This window comes from Sinocyclocheilus grahami, unplaced genomic scaffold (genome assembly GCF_001515645.1).
Source record: "Sinocyclocheilus grahami isolate Dianchi unplaced genomic scaffold, SAMN03320097.WGS_v1.1 scaffold518.1, whole genome shotgun sequence".
In the NCBI taxonomy this organism is placed as follows: Eukaryota; Metazoa; Chordata; class Actinopteri; order Cypriniformes; family Cyprinidae; genus Sinocyclocheilus; species Sinocyclocheilus grahami.
This window is the reverse complement of record NW_015505697.1, coordinates 140,107-159,923: the sequence shown is the minus strand read 5'-3', so window position 1 is coordinate 159,923 and position 19,817 is coordinate 140,107. Positions and strand designations below refer to the sequence as shown.

Genomic DNA, 19,817 nt, shown 5'->3' with positions numbered 1-19,817 from the left:
CACGGAGGCTATAGAATCTAGCGAACGTGTTGGGGGTCGCCCACCCTACAAACCTACAAATATCTGTCAGCGAGGCGCCACGAGCCAGCGCCCAGGAGGATGCAACACTTCTAGTTGAGTGACCTGAATGGGCCATCCTCTGCTTAGAAACGGCATGATGCCGGCCTCCGTAACAGACAAAGAGCTGGTCTGAGGTCCTGAAGCTTTGTGTCCGGTCTATGTAGCATCTTAATGCTCGGACGGGACTGAGCAAAGTCAAGGCTGGGTCTGCCTCCTCCGGGGGCAGCGCTTGCAGGTTCACCACTTGGTCTTTGAAGGGTGTAGTGGGAACCTTGGGCACGTAGCCGGGCCGGGGCCTCAGGATTACCTGGGAGTCAGCCGGCCCAAACTCTAGGCACGAATTGTCGGCCCGAAAATGCGTGCAGGTCCCCTACCCTCTTGATGGAGGCCAGTGCAAGCAGGAGCAGAGTTTTCAATGAAAGAAACTTTAGCTCAACTGAATGCAAAGGCTCGAATGGGCCCTGCTATAGTGATTTTAGCACTAGAGACAGGTCCCAAGAGGGTATAGAGGGGGGCCGGGAAGGATTCAACCTCCTGGCCCCTCTAAGGAACCTGATGACGAGGTCATGCTTACCTACTTACCTTACCTACTTCCCATTCACCGGGTCATGGTACGCAGCAATAGCAGCAACCTGGACTTTGAGGGTGGAGGGAGACAGCCTTCTCTCCAGGCCTTGCTGTAGAAAGGAAAGCATTACCGCAATCGGGCATCTCCGGGGGTCTTCTCGGCAAGAAGAACACCACCCGACGAACAGGTTCCACTTCAAGGCATAAGCGTGTCTCGTAGATGGTGCTCTTGCCAAAGTGATGGTGCCTCCTGGGGTAGGTCACCTAGAACCTCCGCGTCCCGTCCAGGGACCAGACATGGAGTTTCCACAGGTCTGGACGCGAGTGCCAAACGGTGCCCCGTTTCTGAGTCAGTAGATCCTTCCTCAGAGGAATCGGCCAAGGAGGGGCTGTCGCAAGGAGCACTAGCTTGGGGAACCAGGTCAGAGTGGGCCAATACGGCGCAACTAGCAAGACTTGCTCCTCGTCGTCCCGGATTTTGCACAGTGTCTGTGCGAGAAGGCTCACTGGGGGAAACGCATACTTGTGTCTGTGTGCCAGTGCGTCTGTGCCGAGTGTTCCCTCGGTCAGGGAGTAGAACAACTGGCAGTGAGAGGTTTCTGAAGAAGCAAACAGGTCTACCTGAGCGGCTCCGAAACATCTCCAAATCAGCTGGACCATCTGGGGATGGAGTCACCATTCTCCCGGGAGCATTGCTCAAGACAGCTCATCGGCTGTACGGTTGAGCAGGCCCGGAATGTGAACAGCACGAAGTGACCTCAGAACCTTCCGACTCCAAAGGAGGAGGTAGCGGGCGAGTTGCGAGGGGAGCGCAGACCACCTTGTCGGTTGAGGTCGCTGTGTTGTCCATTCGGACCAGTACGTGCTTGCCTTATAAGCGCCCTTTGAGACGGTTCAAGGCAAGGCACACTGCCAACAACTCTAGGCAATTGATGTGCCAATGCAGCTGCGGGCCCGTCCAAACCCCTGAGACTGCATGCCCGTTGTATGCGGCACCCCACCCGGTGGTGGAGGCATCCGTGTAGACCACAGCATGCCTGGAGATCTGCTCTAGGGGCACCCCTGCCCGGAGGAACGCACGATCTGACCACGGGGTGCAGGTTTGGTGACAGGCCGGTGTAACTTGGACCCGGTGAGTGCCGCGCTTCCATGCCCACCTCGGGACTCGGCCATAAAGCCAGTGCTGGAGCGGCCTCATATGTAACAGGCCAAGCGGTGTAAGTGCTGCTGCGGCCGCCATATGCCCCAGGAGCCTCTGAAAAAGTATCAGTGGGACCGCTGTTCTGCCCTTGAATGTATTCAAGCAGGCTAGCACCGACCACGCACGTTCCTCTGTGAGGCGCGCTGTCTATTCGACCAAATCCAACTCCATACCGAGAAAAGAGATCCTCTGCGTCGGGGAGAGTTTGCTCTTTTCCCATTTGACCCAAAGGCCCAACAGGCTGAGGTGCTGAAGCGCCAGGTCCCTGTGCTCACACAACTGATCCTGAGACTGTACTAGTGTAGCGAATCAGTTCATGGGGAAATATGAATAATTAACCATAACTAGTTATAAACGCTACACTAGTATAAGCCAATCGTCTAGATAGTTGAGAACACGAACACCCTGCTCTCTGAGGGGAACAAGAGCTGCCTCCGCGACTTTCGTAAAGACACGGGGAGACAGGAACAGCCCGAAGGGCAGGACCTTGCACTGATATTCCCGTCCTTTGAACGCAAACCGCAGAAACAATCTGTGGCGCGGAAGGATCAACACATGAATGTACGCATCCTTCAGGTCGATCGCTGCAAATCAATCTCGGGGACGGACGCACCCGAAGATGCATTTCTGCGTCAACATCTTGAACGTTAGCCGATGAAGAGCCCTGTTCAAAACTCGCAGATCCAAGATTGGCCGTAACCCACTGCCTTTCTTGGGTACAATGAAGTAAGGGCTGTAAAAGGTTGCATGAGTAGGGCCTTTGTTGACGCTCTTGACCCGCCCGCTGCTGCTGGCTGGCGAAGGAGGAGGATGAGTGAGGTCCGGCGTTAGTCCGTCCGCAACTCTCCGTGCCCTCCTGGGACCCAGAGATAAAGGAAACTGCTCTCTTGTCGAGAATTTGGGTACTGTTGACCGTGAGGCCAACGGCGGGAAAAAATTTAACAAAAGATTCTCCATCCGGCCCTCCTCCGAGGGAGGGAGTGGTGTGTTCACCATCTCCCGAAGATCAGATCCCTCCATCTCAGCTTTGCTGAAGGCTGCTGCAGATGTGGTGCGGGAGCGGGGGCGGATGCGGGGACTCGGCGTCGAGCAGCTTGGGGCACTGCAGCCGGCGGATGGGTGGAGGCAGCAGCTGCCTGCCGGGGCAGGATGTGTCGGATCGCCTCAGTCTGCTTCTGGGCAGCCGAGAACTGCTGGGCAAAGCTCTTGACTGCGTCGCCGAAGAGGCCGGTCTGGGACACAGGGGAATTGAGGAACCAAACCTTGTCGGTGTCCCGCATGTCCGCCAGACACAGCCAGAAATGGCGCTCCTGGACCACAAGCGTGGACATCGCACGACCCAGAGAACTCGCAGTGACCTTCGTCGCTCGGAGCGCGAGGTCAGTGGCGGTTTGGAGCTCTTTCAGAACTTCCGGATCGTGACCACCCTCGTGCAGGTCCTTCAGTGCCTTAGCCTGGTGCACCTGCAGTAATGCTATGGCGTGTAAGGCGGAAGCAACTTCCCCGCAAGCCGTATAAGCACCGCCGGTTAGACCAGACAAATGCCTACAGGCCCGGGAAGGAAGTACCGGGTCTCCCCGCCAGGAGGAGGCGGACTTAGGACACAATTGGATCGCTACCGCCCGCTCCACTAGGGGGATCGCCGAATACCCCTTCGCTGCACTGCCGTCGAGGGTGGTGAGGGAGGAGGAGCCCGCTGGCCACTTTCTGGCAGTAAAAGGTGCCGTCCATGACCTGGTGAGCTCGTCATGCACTTCCGGGAAGAAAGGCACCGGGGCGGGGTGCTGAGAACCAGCGCGAGCCACCCCGAGAAACCAATCATCCAGCCTTGAGGGCTTGGGACACGGTGGAGGTTTCCACTCGAGCCCGACCCTTTTGGCGGCCCGGGAAAGCATAGCTGTCATCTCCGGATCCGATTCAGGCTTTGCTACCGTCCCGGAGGGCGGCAGCATGGCCGAATCTTCATCGGACAGCTCTCCCTCCGATTCTGAGATCGACATCTGGTCCGGGGGAGGTCCACTGGATACCGCTGGTACGCTCTTTAAAGAGGGCCCAGTGCGTTCCGTGGGTCGCTTCACTGGATCGGAGGTGCAAGAGGAGTGATGGTCCCCAGAGGGTTGATTCCCTGCGGGGTTTGCCATCACTGTAACCCTCAAACCGCCCGTGCTACTGCCGGAAGTGGTTCTCACCTGTCCGCCAGAACGAGCCCCAGATCGCGGCAATGGGACTCCGCTCTCTCGCAGTTAGCAGAGCCTGGTTCGCAGCTCCGAGATGGTCATCTTCCCGCAATGAGAACATGAATCATCCACGAAGGCCACCTCAGCGTGCTTGAAGCCCAGACACGTGAGGCAGCGATCGTGACCATCACCCGGTGCCAGGTAATGACTGAACCCAGAAATGCACGGGTGAAAAGGCATCCTTATAAGGACGATCCGTCGTCTTTATAAAGACACACCTGTGGAGCTCTTTTAGAGAAATTTGCTCTTTAGGAAATGCTCTTTTAGTGCTGAGGCGCACAGGGGAGATGACCGCTTGCAACACGACAGGGGGTAGTGCAGCCTGAAGTGCGCAACACACTCGACACTGGAACGACCACCGCTGAAGCGCCGTCTCACCAACACAGAAAGCTTCAGAGAGCGTGCTGAACTCGTAGTTCTCAAAATGAATATAGAGCAGAACGATGTTGTTGCTCAGCTTCGAAGCGAAAAGCTGGTATGCATTGCACCTGCTGCCTTATTATACGGATGCAATAATTGCATGCCAATGTGCATTGGCTCATTTAGTTTACACTCCAAGTAGATTGGTCTATCGAAGCGATATCCCAATTCGTCGGTCACTGACGTGACTCGGAGTGACCGACTGAAAGGTAACTACAGTGCTCTGTTGAGACTTGACATGTTCCTGCGCTCTCCTAAAACAAGGCTTTTCTTCTTCCTTCAATGTTTGTAGTATGCGTTTTCCATTCAGTCACGCTCCATCTGTAGTGCTTAGGGTGGTCCTTATTTGTAGTCTTCGAGTTAGTATTTTAATGACAATGCCAAATTGTATCTGCCTTTGCAATGAAATCGTCTACTGTTTGAGCATGTTGCAGAATTTCACCTTTACAATACCCGTATTTCTATCATTTGTGTTAAAATAACATTTTTAACATTTTCAACCAGCTAAAATAAGTTTTGTCTATCATTCTTGCTCATTGGTATTAATTAATCTGACTACATTACACTGATAAGAATATTATTTAGAAATACAGTAGTTCCTTAAAAATGAAAATTCTGTCATGTCCTTCCAACCTTGTTTGACTTTCTTTCTTTTGTACAACACAAAGTAAGATATTTTAGACAATGCTGGGGTCCAAACAACATTAAACTCCACCACATTTTCAAAACGTCTTATTTTGTGCTCCACAGATGAAAAACATGAGTTGTGAGGGTGAGTAAATAAAGACAGAATTGTAATTTCTTTGGGTAAACTAACCTTTTAAGGTAAAAAATTGACATTTTAACCTTTTACATTTAAGTTTTAAGTGTAAGGTTGTGATTTGTAGAAGAAAATAGAAGTTTGAGACTTTTTGCAATTCAGTTTGGTACCATATAAATGAGAAGCATCACTTTTTAGATTATTTTTAGGTTAATAATTATACTTTATTTAAACAGAACATAAATTCAGTAGAACTGGTCTCACACGGTCACAAACGCACACACTCTTTAAGAGCACACATTATCAGTCTCATAGGATAGAGTTTCCTCCGGTATCAGCTCCAGTAGGCCTCTGTCTCCATTTCTGTCTTTGTCACTGCAGTGCGGCCCCTGGCCCCTAATGAAGAAACCTGCTACTCGGGGATAGAGATCACATTCACAGACCCAAACACATAGTCTTCTTTCTCTCTCTCTCATCCTGCTCCCAGGCACCTTAGCCAAAAGACTGAGAGAGTTTGCAGCGGGACGAAAGGCTGCAGGCGTAAAGGAGTGTGTGTGAGTACAGGAGGAACAGGACTGTCAGTAATACATAATGTATCCAGAGCACCACCGGGACCGCTGCACAAATAGGGGCCAGGACGTGTCCTGGGAAAATGGCACATATGGTCACCCTAAGGTAACCTGCGGATCCAAAAAAAAAAAAAGATAGCGGAGCGATGGAAGGCCATAGCTGCAGGGGGGATAGGGAGGCCCCTTTCGGTGTGTGTGATTGGGGGGTAATTTGATACACAGTGTGGCCAGAGGCCCTCGTGCTCATATATACGCTTTCAAGACTCAAGACAGCCCTTGCATTGAAATCCAAGATGGCGGACGATATCATCCCCTTGTTTTTCTCTTCCTTCAGGGTTGGAGATGTGCCTCATTAGCTATTGTAGCATGTTTGTTGGGCTCCATCAGACACAGTCTCCATGTCTACTGTTTGCAGCCCGGCTTTTGAAGCCACATATAATGGATTTCTAATCAAGATCTCAGCCTGAGCTGAAAAACCTGCCCGGGCTTCAGTGCATCTCCTCCAGAACAAAGACTGAATCACGCACACACAATTCTGGCTGGAATACGGTAGAATAAATAAACAAAAGGACTGAGATGTATAACAAGTAGAATGTCACATAAAAACACACTTATTATGATTTACATGCACTGGTTCTCATTTCCTCTCTGCAAGTTTGTGTTGTGGCGTCTCTAACGGCGGGTGTTTTAAGGTCAGTGCTCTGACCTCTCTCGCTGCGGATCTAACATTTGCTTTTCTAGCTGCCCACACATTCACCTTTCAGCCCAAATGGAAAAGAGAAAGAGAGAGAGAAAAACACTTTGTGTACTGCCTGCATTTTTGTCATGCTGCTACATGCTATCTCTCCGTCTCCTTGACAGCCTCTGCTCTCTCTCTCTCTCTCTCTCTCTCTCTGTCTGTCTCTCTCTATGCTCAGAGCTTCGGAGCCTTAGGGAGAAAAGGAGGGACATAGATAGTTTTATAGAAATAAGAGAAGAAAAAAAGAGAATGAGAGAAAACCTAGAGAATTTCACTTTATTAAAAGGACTGAGATGTATAACAAGTAGAATGTCACATAAAAACACACTTATTATGATTTACATGCACTGGTTCTCATTTCCTCTCTGCAAGTTTGTGTTGTGGCGTCTCTAACGGCGGGTGTTTTAAGGTCAGTGCTCTGACCTCTCTCGCTGCGGATCTAACATTTGCTTTTCTAGCTGCCCACACATTCACCTTTCAGCCCAAATGGAAAAGAGAAAGAGAGAGAGAAAAACACTTTGTGTACTGCCTGCATTTTTGTCATGCTCCTACATGCTATCTCTCCGTCTCCTTGACAGCCTCTGCTCTCTCTCTCTCTCTCTCTCTCTCTGTCTGTCTCTCTCTATGCTCAGAGCTTCGGAGCCTTAGGGAGAAAAGGAGGGACATAGATAGTTTTATAGAAATAAGAGAAGAAAAAAAGAGAATGAGAGAAAACCTAGAGAATTTCACTTTATTAAAGTGCTCCTATTATGGATTTTTTAAAATTACCTTTCATGCAGTGTGTAACACAGCTCTAAAGAGTCGACTCTGAAAAATTTAAACGAGTCGTTTTTAAAACTAATCCTAAACCGTTTCATATTGACGTCAACATGAAACATTAGCAAATTGCCCGCCCACTTGGTCTTTTCTGGTTGGTCTGAATGAAAATGCTAATTCATTCTTTGCCACTAGGTGCCACTTTTGGAGCGTTAAAAATAGCGGTAACGCTGTACACAAAGTAGGACTGCACTTTATCAGGCATTACAGGCATGATGAAATGAAAATGAGACCAATCGGACCAATCACCACAGATTAGCGTCACGCAAAGGAGGGGTTTGGAAAAATGAATCGTTGAGCGATTCGTTTGGGAGTCGTTGAGCAAGTAAGGTAAAAATAAATACATATTATAAGACAATGAAAGTGTTTTTTGACCTTGCATGCATGTCAACCTGTTGTTGGGGACTCCCAAAACCAAAATATGAACCTTTCATTACCCATAATAGGGGCACTTTAAAGAAATGTTTCACCATTCTTTACTCACTCCAAACTCACTGAATGATTTTTCTTTATTTTTCTGTAGCAGTTTAATGTTACTCTTTTCCATTCTGTTTACAGGTATGATGATTAGAGGCTATTAAACTTCAAGATGGCAAAAAGCACAATAAAATTAACCCCTGGTCATCTTTAACAAACAAAAAAGCTCTATAAACCTATTTGTCAACCCATCTTTGCTATATATAGCAGGTTTCGAGCTTATACCAAACGCGCGCGCACCACCACTGATCTATATTAGTGGAGCGCACAATCCACGCTCAGTCTCAAACTGCTTGTGAGCCACAAATACCAAAATGAGTGGCTAACTGTGCTAAAACGTTCAAATACATACAAAATTATGTAAAAATGCGAGTATCCAGTTAAACACAGTCAGTTTTGGAACGTTAAATAGTTGAGAAAGAGAACGCATGTTGTGTAACAGTATATTGGGTCCGTGGATAAACTCTTAAAGGGACCGCAGTCCAATATTCCTGCTGCTGTCCGTCATGTTAATCAAAAACAAAAGACAAAGAAAATCATTTTCTGCTTTTGACTGAATATGTTTCATAACTTTAATGGTAAGCATTCATCTGTATTTAATTTTTACAATGAAGACTACAGAAATTAATCAAATGTAAAATAACACTGGATGTTATTTTACATTTGATTACTTTAATTTATGTAGTATTTCTTACCTGAATAAAAACATACTTAACCTAAAAAAACTTAGTTTCATAGCTCTCTTTATTCTATTGCATTTATTTGTGCTGTTGTTTGACATTTTTTTATTTGTTCTTATTTTATTACTGACTTTTTACTTGTGTTTTTTTATGAAAATAAAACTTTGCGTTGAAGAAAAGTAGATTTTTGTTTGTATATGCTGTCAATTATAGTTCTTAGAAAGAAAATCGGAATCGGCAAAAATCGGTATCAGCAGATCACACTAACGAAAAATCGGAAATCGGAATCGGCCAAGAAAATTGCAATCGGTGCATCTCTACTAATAACCCTAAATACTAAAGAAATCACTGGGGTCAAACAAATGGGGTCGCTGTAATATTTGCACAATGTATTGAGATGTGTGCCAGTAATGTGGATCTGAGGTAAAGAGGCAGAGCGGGAGAGATTTCGAGGGATAATGAGAAATAAGGATATGTATGTATATGTTAAAATAGATTTTTAGGTGGAAATTCATACATTTATTCCAAGCCAAACACTTGTAAGCCTCTGATGTCATACTTGCAAGATGAGAGGTTAATCACCATAGTGCAGTGCTGATGACATCAAATACACTCTCTTCTATTACTGTTGCGTGATGCTTGATCTCGCGGTCTGATCTGGATTCAGGTCTTATCAGTCGTCACAGACATGCAGATCTCTGTTTGAACTTGTAAAGCATGAACATCAGCTGTGGGAGGGACCGCTCAAAGAAATTTGTCAAATTGAAATACTGTACAGTATGTTGCCTCATAACAGGATTTTGAGTATTTCTATTTTGAGTTGTGTTATAGGGGTCATTTTTACTCTTTCTTTTTTCATCTGTTGCCAACTAGATTTTATATTTAAAATGCATTTACAGTTAGTGTTGTCACCTTACAAAATTTCAGTATTCGGTACCAATACCAGTGAAAATCCACGGTCCTCGGTACCAATTTCGGTACCAAAGCAAAACACAAAAACATGCTCATTAAAAAATATGACTATACTTTCATTTAATCCAAACTGTGTACATATTTAATTTTAAAGGGCTTTTGAAAACCTAGAGTTATTCATCCAAGAATAACAACTAAGTTAGCTAAAAGCTAAGCCCAGAACTGCTTTTCTTACTGATATGACACAAACAATGTTAACCATTTGTACATTCTCTAACACGGATATTTTAGATTCACAATTCATTTAAAAGCCTCTGGTGTGTAAAAATAGTAAATATCATCATGTCCTAATAAAAGTTATAGGAGCATTAAATAGTTAATAAAGAAACTTCATTCTAATGCTCATTATATTAGCGTTAGCCACGCTGATACTAACGATTAACTACTCTAATAACAGCGTTCATTTCAATCCGACATTCAAATTAAAATATTGAATAATATTCATAACAGAAGCTATATAATATTCATATGATCTATTTCCCACAGGGTTGCAGTCTATTTGTGGCGGCATATATATGCAAAATCATTCTCTGCCAGCAGGAGGCACTTGTAGAACGGGAGGGATAGAGGTTGCCCCAGTAACAGCTGTAATCAAATAAGCGCTCAGCTAAGAACTGCTCAGGCATTACAGGCCAGATGAAATGAAAATGACATACACAAATTTCTGAAGACAGTCGGTTTACTTCAGAAATACAGTGATATAAAAACACCCACACCGGGTTTCGACTTTGACACGTGCAGTGCTCATGTTTATTCAACGAAATTAAAGCCTTTTTTTTTGAAAATCTATTTGTGGCGGTCAGTTTATTGAATAATATTCATAACAGAAGCGGTGTTTCCCCCAGACTTGCACTCTATTTGTGGCGGCATATATATGCAAAATCATTCTCTGCCAGCAGGAGGCACTTGTAGAACGGGAGGGATAGAGGTTGCCCCAGTAACAGCTGTAATCAAATAAGCGCTCAGCTAAGAACTGCTCAGGCATTACAGGCCAGATGAAATGAAAATGACATACACAAATTTCTGAAGACAGTCGGTTTACTTCAGAAATACAGTGATATAAAAACACCCACACCGGGTTTCGACTTTGACACGTGCAGTGCTCATGTTTATTCAACGAAATTAAAGCCTTTTTTTTTGAAAATCTATTTGTGGCGGTCAGTTTTGATATTGTGGCGGGCAGCCACAAATAAATCAATGTATAGGAAACACTGATCTAAATATAAAAAATTAAAATGAAACTTACCTGCTTGAACTCTTTCATTTGATCTGGGTGTCTTTAAAGTGTTTTGTTAGTTTGGTGTGTTTCCTCCTTTTGATGTCGCCACGTCATCTGCGCACCTTTCGGATAGCGCATCAAGACCGGGTTGACCGGGTACTCGGTACCACCGGTACTTAAAAAAACCTGGTACTGTAACGATTTAATTTTTTTAATACCGACTTGGTACCGAAGTACCGGGTCTTTTGACAACACTATTTACAGTACTATAATTATATACTTTAAAAAAGCTTAACATTTCAGTTATAACATCTCAACAAGGTTTCAGATGCTACATGTTTAGTTTCTGCAGTTTCACATGCCTATTTTTTACAGCTTATTTTTAATAAATGGTCTTTTTGGATTGGGGAGGGAGCACCTTTGAATAAAACATGATATGAGCATGAAATCTAGAAAATAGAAAGCTCTGTTTAAAATGAGTGTCTGCACATGGCCAGTTTTAGTTATGCTGGTAAGTCAGCTCAAACCCAAAGCAAGCAAATTCACAGTATGAAATCATCCATGATTCTTTTATATGCAAAATGGTGAAGCAGTCAATGTAAACAATGTGAACCAGAAAATGAAAATCCAAACAGAAATGCATCCAAGCATCAAATATAAATTGTTTATGTTGTGTTAACCTATAGAAACGGTACCGTTGAACCACTGACTACAAGCATTTGTTCTTCTGTTTCCATAGGGACATCAGCATGAACAACATCACTGAGCTGCCTGCTAATGTCTTCAGAAACCTGCCCTATCTGGAAGAACTGTGAGGATCAGTTCTGTTTTCTCTCTCTTTCACTATTTCCCCTCATGCTCTGTTTTCCTTTTCTTATATATGCTTGACACTTTTTTCAAACACCGTCATTGAAAGATTATGTATGGAACATCTCCACGATGATTTGAGATGATCTTTTGGTCATTATTCTTGAATATTCTTGTCTATTTGGAAATGTTTATAGAACTGCAGAAACAACTTTAAAGCTAAATCCACATGGCATCCATTAAATCACCGCTGGTCTCAGTGTTAGCTTGTTGGATTACGTGAGCTACATTGTCTTCATTTCTTTTGCTAGCCGCCACATTGTGTCACTTTCCATTTTCATGAATTAAAGTCTGCTGAACAGTGTTGCTCATGTCGCCTCAGATTGAAAATGAACAACTTCCAGACACTTTGAATCTGCAATCACTGTTAATGCTTTAGTGCTGTTATATGAGGCTTCAGGGCTCATTGCCGCAGAAGATCCACTCAGGTGAATATTATTCAGTATAACAGCACTAATTCAAGTATAACATGAATTGACCCTTTGCAAAGGCCTGCCCCATTTAGTTACATCATGGAGCAAAGAGGAAACTGACAACGCTCCAACAGACAAGACAGAACAGGTTACTTTTGATATGAAACAAAGTCTCCGCTTTCAAAATATATAAACATTTTTTTTTTTTTAAAAGTTAAAAAATAAATACCATATTTTTGTGGCTCTTTAATGTGTTGTGATAGAGCTCTAGCACCTCAGTTCAAGCGGCACGTGAACCGATCATCTCTTTTTGTCTTTACTAGTTATAGCACAAAATAGACATTCCACAACCGCGGAAAGCAGTGTTAATTTCGTTGACATTATTTTCATCATAATTTTCATAAACGACATTTTCATTAGTTTTTAATGACAAAAACTAAAATGAAAATATATTGTTATTTTCGCCATTGAATAAAAACGAGATGAAAATAGGACGATTTGGGAAGATATCCAGTCAGACTCAGTCAGGACTGATGTCTTATGCATTAGTTACGTACATTTGCATTGTACAAAGGGATGAGCAGCGTCCACAGAGCAGACATTTCAAAATAAGAGTCACGGTGTATTTCAAGCTTTTTTCCTGGTCATTGTTGATATTTTGGGTACATAAACTGTATTTAATTTAATTTCCATTTAATTAACAACTATTGTAGCTTCTGTCTGGGATTCCCCATCACAGGATGGACAGACTAAGAATATTATTAAAAATATTATTTAATAAATAGTATCAGGTTTTTATAGTTAAAAATATTCTTCATTAATTGAAATAAAATAAATGTTAACTGAAATTAAAAACAAATCTATAAAAAAGGAAATAAATATATAAAATACATATATGTGACCCTGGACCACAAAACCTCTTATAAGGGTCAATGTTTTGAAATTGAGATGTATACATCATCCAAAAGCCGAATAAATAAGCTTTCCATTGATGTGTGGTTTGTTAGGACAATATTTGGCCGAGATACAACTATTTGAAAATCTGGAATCTGAGGGTGAAAAAACAATCTTAATATTGAGAAAATCGCCTTTAAAGTTGTCCAAATGAAGTTATTAGCAATGCATATTACTAATCAAAAATGAAGTTTTGATATGTTTACGGTATGAAATTTACAAAATATCTTCATGGAACACGATCTTTACTTAATATCCTAATGATTTTTGGTATAAAAGAAAAATTTATAATTTTGACCCGTACAATGTATTGTTGGCTATTGCTACAAATATACCTGTGCTACTTATGACTGGTTTTGTGCTCCAGGGTCACATATTAAAAAAAATTATTTTATTTTATTTAGTTTATATGCTTAAGCTTAACCTGATGTTAATCTACTTTATTTAGTTGACTACAATTTTATGATATTTAGTCGACTAAAACTAAAACAATTCAGATGACTAAAATATGTCTAAAACTAAATCAAAATTTGCTGTCAAAATTAACACTGGTGGAAAGATGTCAGTACACACCATTTTTCAAGTTCAAGTTAATCTAGTCTCCTGTCTGGTTTGTTTGTCGGACAAAAATTGCGGCTTGTTTGTCAGATTGTCAGACAAACTCCCTACAAAGTGTCAATTAAGCCATATACAATACTGGCACAAAATACTGTTTATTATTTATAATAAATTAACATTACAATAAAAAAATTAAAATTAAATAATTTACAGACAAACAAGCTACACACTTTCTATTAGACCTTGAGAGTTCCCTTCAAAAAAAGTGCAAGGACCTACAGAGAATAAGCGGGAAACAGATTTGGCCACCCACAGCACCATCAGTGTGGTGCTGCACATCTGGAACAGTCTTATAGCTTACAAAGTACTGTTAGTCAGAGCATCTCAGGATGACTTTTGAAGCTACGTCTGACTTGTTCGTAGCGTGTTAATGACATTAAAGGAACAGACACATGCTGTTTTAGACCGTTTTGGAGTGGCTGTATCCGTATGTCTGAAGTAAGTTCTGAACTCTCATTGGGTGGGACTGATCTTTTTCTTTGTGTCTGTCTTTTCTTTACTCCTTCACTCATCCCGCGTCTGCCCATCTGCAGGAAGAGCAGATAACATCTAAGTGATATCAGGTACCTGCGCTTCCAGACTGCTGAAATGACCAACTCCCAAAGTCGGCTCCCCCTCGCTGTTCGCTCTTTTCCTCTCTTTTCCTTTTTTTATTCGTTTGATTGGAGTGTGTTTTCTTACCCTCGTGTGTCTTTCATCCACTCCAATCTCCTCAGCTCTCGTTCCCAAACAGTCCTCCAGTGCTTTGTCAAAGGCCAATTTGCTTTTCAACGCATTGTGAGAAGGAATGCATGGCAGGAAGAAGGAGGGCAAAACAATGGTTTCCGACCTGTACAACACTGTATTGTACCAGATGCTCTTTGTCAGGTTGCTCATGGTTCAGTGGTCACAATGGGTGTGGTTTATCACGAGGGTCAGGAGTTCACTTTCTGGGCTTGTAACCACTCAGCAGCTATATTTACATTGCAAGATCTTCAAGTAGCCTATATCCATACGAAAAAAGAGGAAAGAATGCTTGGTAAAATAGTTATAACCTTTCAAAGGGAAAAAAATATTGTTTAAATTAATAATAATGTATAGAGTCTGCAAAGTGCTATGTATAAAAGTGCGGGTGTCCAGAAATAAGCTGGCAGATATTGCCTTTCAAAAGTAGTTCTCATGTAGAGGTGAAGGCATAAAAGATCACCGTAAGCAGAACACCTATTTACAGTACGCATTTACCCTGACAGAGCAGCAGCAGTGATGTGCTTGTGTGTGTGACCTGTGACAGCACAGTGGAGAGCCGAGAGGAACATTCTCTGCCTCAGAGTCACGCAGTCTTCTATCATAACACACACACACACCCTCACCCCTCTCTTCAAACATATCCACCCCCACTGACAGATACAGAGCTGTCAAATATTAATCCTCTCTAGATTTGTGTGTGTCTCTGGCTTGATAAGTTTTGTATGTGCGGGTATGCCAGAGATTGTGTCTGATTGATTTTCTTGTATTTAAAGGAATAGTTCACCCAAAAATTACTTTCTGTCATCATTTACTTACCCTTCACTTGTTCCAAACCTGTATGAGTTTCTTTCTTCTGTTGAACACAAAAGAAGATATTTTGAAGAATGTCTGTAACTAAACAGTTGACGGTAGCCATTGACTTCCATTGTATTTTTTGTTGCCAGTTTCTTCAAAATATCTTTTGTGTTCAACAGCTGAAAGAAAAAAATACAGGTTTAGAATAACTATCTCTTTAAAGGTCCACTTATGTTTTTCTCATGAATTTGTGTAAAACATTTTTGTAATTTATTTTAAAATACCATAATTTTGTATTATGTATGCCAGTGGCCTAAAGTTGCTTTATGATGATATATACTGTAAAGGCATTTCTACAGTGACCTACAGTTGCAAAGACTGCAATTATTTTTAATTAATCTTGGTCTGAACTGAAAGTACGTGTTTTAAACTTATATAAAAGTGCACCATTAAAGCTCTTGACCTGGGAAAAAATTTCACCATCAGAGTCTGTGGTTTCCAAATGATGTCACTTGGACCAATCTGAATCCAGCCTCGCTGGATGTGTCCTAAACAATACAGTAGGAAAATTTGACAATGCCATATTGGATGCATTGCATTGCATTGCCTTATTAGTTCATTTGTAATTTGTTATAGGTGATTCTGTCTTGGCTGAACCCTTCAGAAGGTCACATGACAGTTGCGTTGCTCACTGAAGTGCTCACTAAAGCAACACGCCGGAGTAGCGCTACACAGCTTTGGCAACACACTGACCACAGAATGAGACTTAGATTAGTTCCAGACAAATAAAGATCAGGGGTGACATCTCCCCTCTCAATGCATCAGACTGCTGAGCAGTGACCATGAGTGTGTGCTTAAGAATCCAGCAATGGAAGCCTGGCCAAATCTGGTGGCTTTGAGACACAGCCAAACCCGAACGATGTAGAGAGAGAGACGTGGATCGAGAAAACGTCTCTGTTTCCCACAGGCTAACTCAACCGCATTGGTGTGCCACAACAAATGTGTTGATATAAACAAGAGCGCAGTTGGACAGCAGTTGATTGTGTAATTTGGGGTTTGTGTCGTGGTCGTAGAGAGACAGATATTCTGTCAAAGGCCGTGTGACGGTTCATAATTGTAACTTTTTAGTGTCCCTATTCTTTTCCATCTCTCCCTGTGTTTTCTCCCTCCATCCATCTCCTTGTGTGTGGCAATATTTCAACACTAAGAAGCTGAACCCCTATGATCCAGTGGACTGATAAGCCGCCCCTGTCATGTCCTCACCATCATAATTCCAGCTGTATTATCCAGTGTCTCTTGTTGTTTTTCACCTCTCTTTCCTTTTTCTGCCTGTTTGTCTTTCTCCAGGTCTACAGGTGAATAATGGAGACATGGTGCCACAAGATAGTTATCCACATATATACTTTGGTATTATGAAGAATGTAAGGGTGTGGTAGAGAGAAGGAGGACTGTAAATAGAGGGACATTTTTACCCTGAAAGGTGCATCATTATTTTTCTTAACAGCAGTTGTTCAGTGGGCAAATGATCCCTGGATTTTTTTTGCCAGTTCTCATTATGCTCCATTTCACATCCAATTTTGTTTTGTGTTTTGTTTTGTTTTACTTTGCTTTTTGTTTTGTTTTTTGTTGTGCTGTCTTTTGATTTTGTTTTGTTTTTCATTGTGTTTGTTTTGTTTTGTGTTTTGTTTTACATCAAAGGCAACAGACAAGAAAGAATATAACGTTTCAAGCTATTAAAGGGTTACTTCACCCAAAAATTAAAATTACTCCATGATTTACTTACCCTCAAGCCATCCTAGGTGTATATGACTTTCTTCTTTCAGACGAATACAATCGGAGTTATATTAAAAACATCTTGGCTCTTCCAAGCTTTATAATGAGAGTGGATGGAAGCCCATAATTTGAAGTCCAAAAAATTTAACCAATCCATTATAAAAGAAGTTCACACGGCTCCAGGGGGTTAATAAAGGCCTTCTGAAGCGAAGCAATGCGTTTGTGTAAGAAAAATATCCATATTTACAACTTTATAAACCTTAATCTCTAACTTCCGCTAACTGTCATACGCGCATTCACGAGAGAGTGGCATCCAGCGGATGACGTTGGTGTAGCGTAAACTCCGGTGAGAATATGCTAGTCTTGCGAAAAACAAGTTTTGTTTACAGCAAAGGAAATCCAGTGTCCTCTTGGCTTATATTGAAATCCTCTAACATTTTTCTTTACAAATCCTCGCTTTGTACTACTAATTTGTGACCAGTGTTTTGTTTTTCTCTCTCCTCTGCACTTCCGCATTCGTCACCTGCCTACGTGATACGTGCCTACGTGCTACGTCATCCGCTGAACGCCACTCTCTCATGAATGCGCGTACGACAGTTAGCGGAAGCTAGAGATTAAGGTTTATAAAGTTGTAAATATGGATGTTTTTCTTCCACAAACACATCGCGTCCCTTCAGAAGGCCTTTATTAACCCACCGGAGCTGTGTGGACTTCTTTTATAATGGATTGGTTAAATTTTTTGGACTTCAAACTTTGGGCTACCATCCACTCACATTATAAAGCTTGGAAGAGCCAGGATGTTTTTTAAAGGGGTCATATGATGTTGCTAAAAAGAACATTATGTTGTGTATTTGGTGTAATGAAATGTGTTTATGCGGTTTAAGGTTAAAAAAACATTATTTTCCACATACTGTACATTATTGTTTCTCCTCTATGCCCCACCTTTCTGAAACGTGTCGATTTTTACAAAACTCATCGGTCTGAAAAGCGAGGTGTATGCTGATTGGCCAGCTATCCAGTGCGTTGTGATTGGCTGAATACCTCAAGCGTGTGACGGAAATGTTACGCCCCTATCATACTGTGATGCCCTGTCCGGCCGGAGCGACGAGACAAAAACATTAAAGCCCATTATAAATGAGGCATTCGTTGCATCCAGTGGGGACATAATTACTGATTATAATGACTTATACTGTCTTTTTATGTGTTCCATCGCTCCGCATTAACATAAAACCATGTCGGCATTTGTGATCGGAGAAATGACAAACAACAAGTGCTACTCTACACTGCACAAAACTCACGTTTGAATCATCAGTGGCAAATTCTTTAAATATAAAAAACGTACTTACAGACTGTGAGTCAGAACAGCCGGCATTGTAGTCTACTCTACCAGGATCAGGAAACAGTCCTCCATAAAATCTGCTGCACACAAATTAATATTTGGGTTGAGCTGTTCTGGAACAGTGTTGTAAATACAACATAACCACTGATTTCTAGTCGTGTCCTCTTTTGAAAGGCCAAACAAAGTAGTTTCACTTTCACAACGAAACACATAGCGTCACACACGGCGGCCTTGAGTGAGGAACGGCCGGCGGGCTTGCGGCAACCACATGTGACGACCCCGAGCTGGACTCCGCTTCGTCCACGGTGAAAGCCGATCCGGCGATCCACAGCGTGAAGTTGATGTATTTCCTCAGCGACCAGCACAGATCAGCTCTAGGCATGACGAGGCGGATATCGTTCTCTTTTGGAAGGCCAAACAAAGTAGTTTCGCTTTCACAACGAAACACACAGCGCCTTCACGACATGGCGACAGCAACAATTAGGGATGCTCCGAGCCGCCTTTTTTGCCTCCGATACCGATTCTGTTACCTAGGGTTCGGTATTGGCTGATACAGATACAGATTCGATATCAGTTAAGTTTTTTCCCCTTATTTAAATAAATGTAGAATTGATATATCTCTGTGTGTGGAACTGATAATCATTCTTTCATAATCTACTAGATACAGACTACTTCATTATAAAGAAAAATAAAATAAACAAATATGAAAAAATATAGGCCTATGTATATTTATAATTTATGACAAAAATGTATCATAAACTAGGTTAGTGGATAATTCGGCAGCAAAAGTTCGTGTTTTGTTCTCACAGACACCCGGTAGCAAGTAACAAAACAACATTACACTCCGGCAAGAAGATAAAGTCCTTTTTGCAAAATCATAGACATGTATTTACAAATCAAGTATAATGGGAACACAGAATGATCTTGGAGAGAGCTTTACCGAACTGACTGCTGTAACCGAACCAGGGTTTAAAGGCTGAACAAATGACTGACAGCCACAGCGGAGAAAAGAGTTTGTGTGAACTTTAATGTAAGGACTTAAATATTCATATGTAGCTCACATTAAGCTATCGTATGGCTTCAGAAGTAACACAGAATAATTCACACAATCGAGAGAAAAAAAATATATATATATCGGATTTGGATCGGTTCTCTCTGCCCAATACCCAATTCGAGAAAAATGGTACTATCGGAGCCGATACCCGATCGGCGCATCCCTAGCAACAATACTACAGCGAGAATAAAAGTTACGCCTCCTTTCTTTGCGTGAACATTTGGGCGGCGTTATGCAAATCTTCCCACACAGTGATGTAGACATGTGGGGGCGTGTTAGAACGAGCCGTTTTAGGTAGGTGTGGTTGACTCTTAACTTTTATAAAGAATATCTCTTTGGATTTGAGACTTTAGTCTTTTCAACTTTACAGATCTTCTTTATGCACCAAGAGCTTGTAACACTCCAAAGAGAAAGGAAAAATTGAAATCGCATCATATGACCCCTTTAATGTAACTCTGTATTAGTCTGAAAGAAGAAAGTCATATACACCTAGGATGGCTTGAAGGTGAGTAAATCATGGGGTAATTTTCATTTTTGAGGTGAACTATCCCTTTAAGTCCT

General features: G+C 42.4%; 1 protein-coding gene across 2 annotated transcripts in view; it reads left to right on the top strand.

Moving 5' to 3' along the window:
- lgr4 (leucine-rich repeat containing G protein-coupled receptor 4) overlaps window positions 1-19,817 on the top strand; it is an 88,375-nt gene that overhangs the window by 30,297 nt on the left and 38,261 nt on the right. For both annotated transcript variants that reach the window (XM_016237552.1, XM_016237551.1), the window contains exon 3: window positions 11,457-11,528. In XM_016237552.1, coding sequence (XP_016093038.1) covers window positions 11,457-11,528 — 72 coding nt within the window. The remainder of the gene's footprint in view (window positions 1-11,456; window positions 11,529-19,817) is intronic.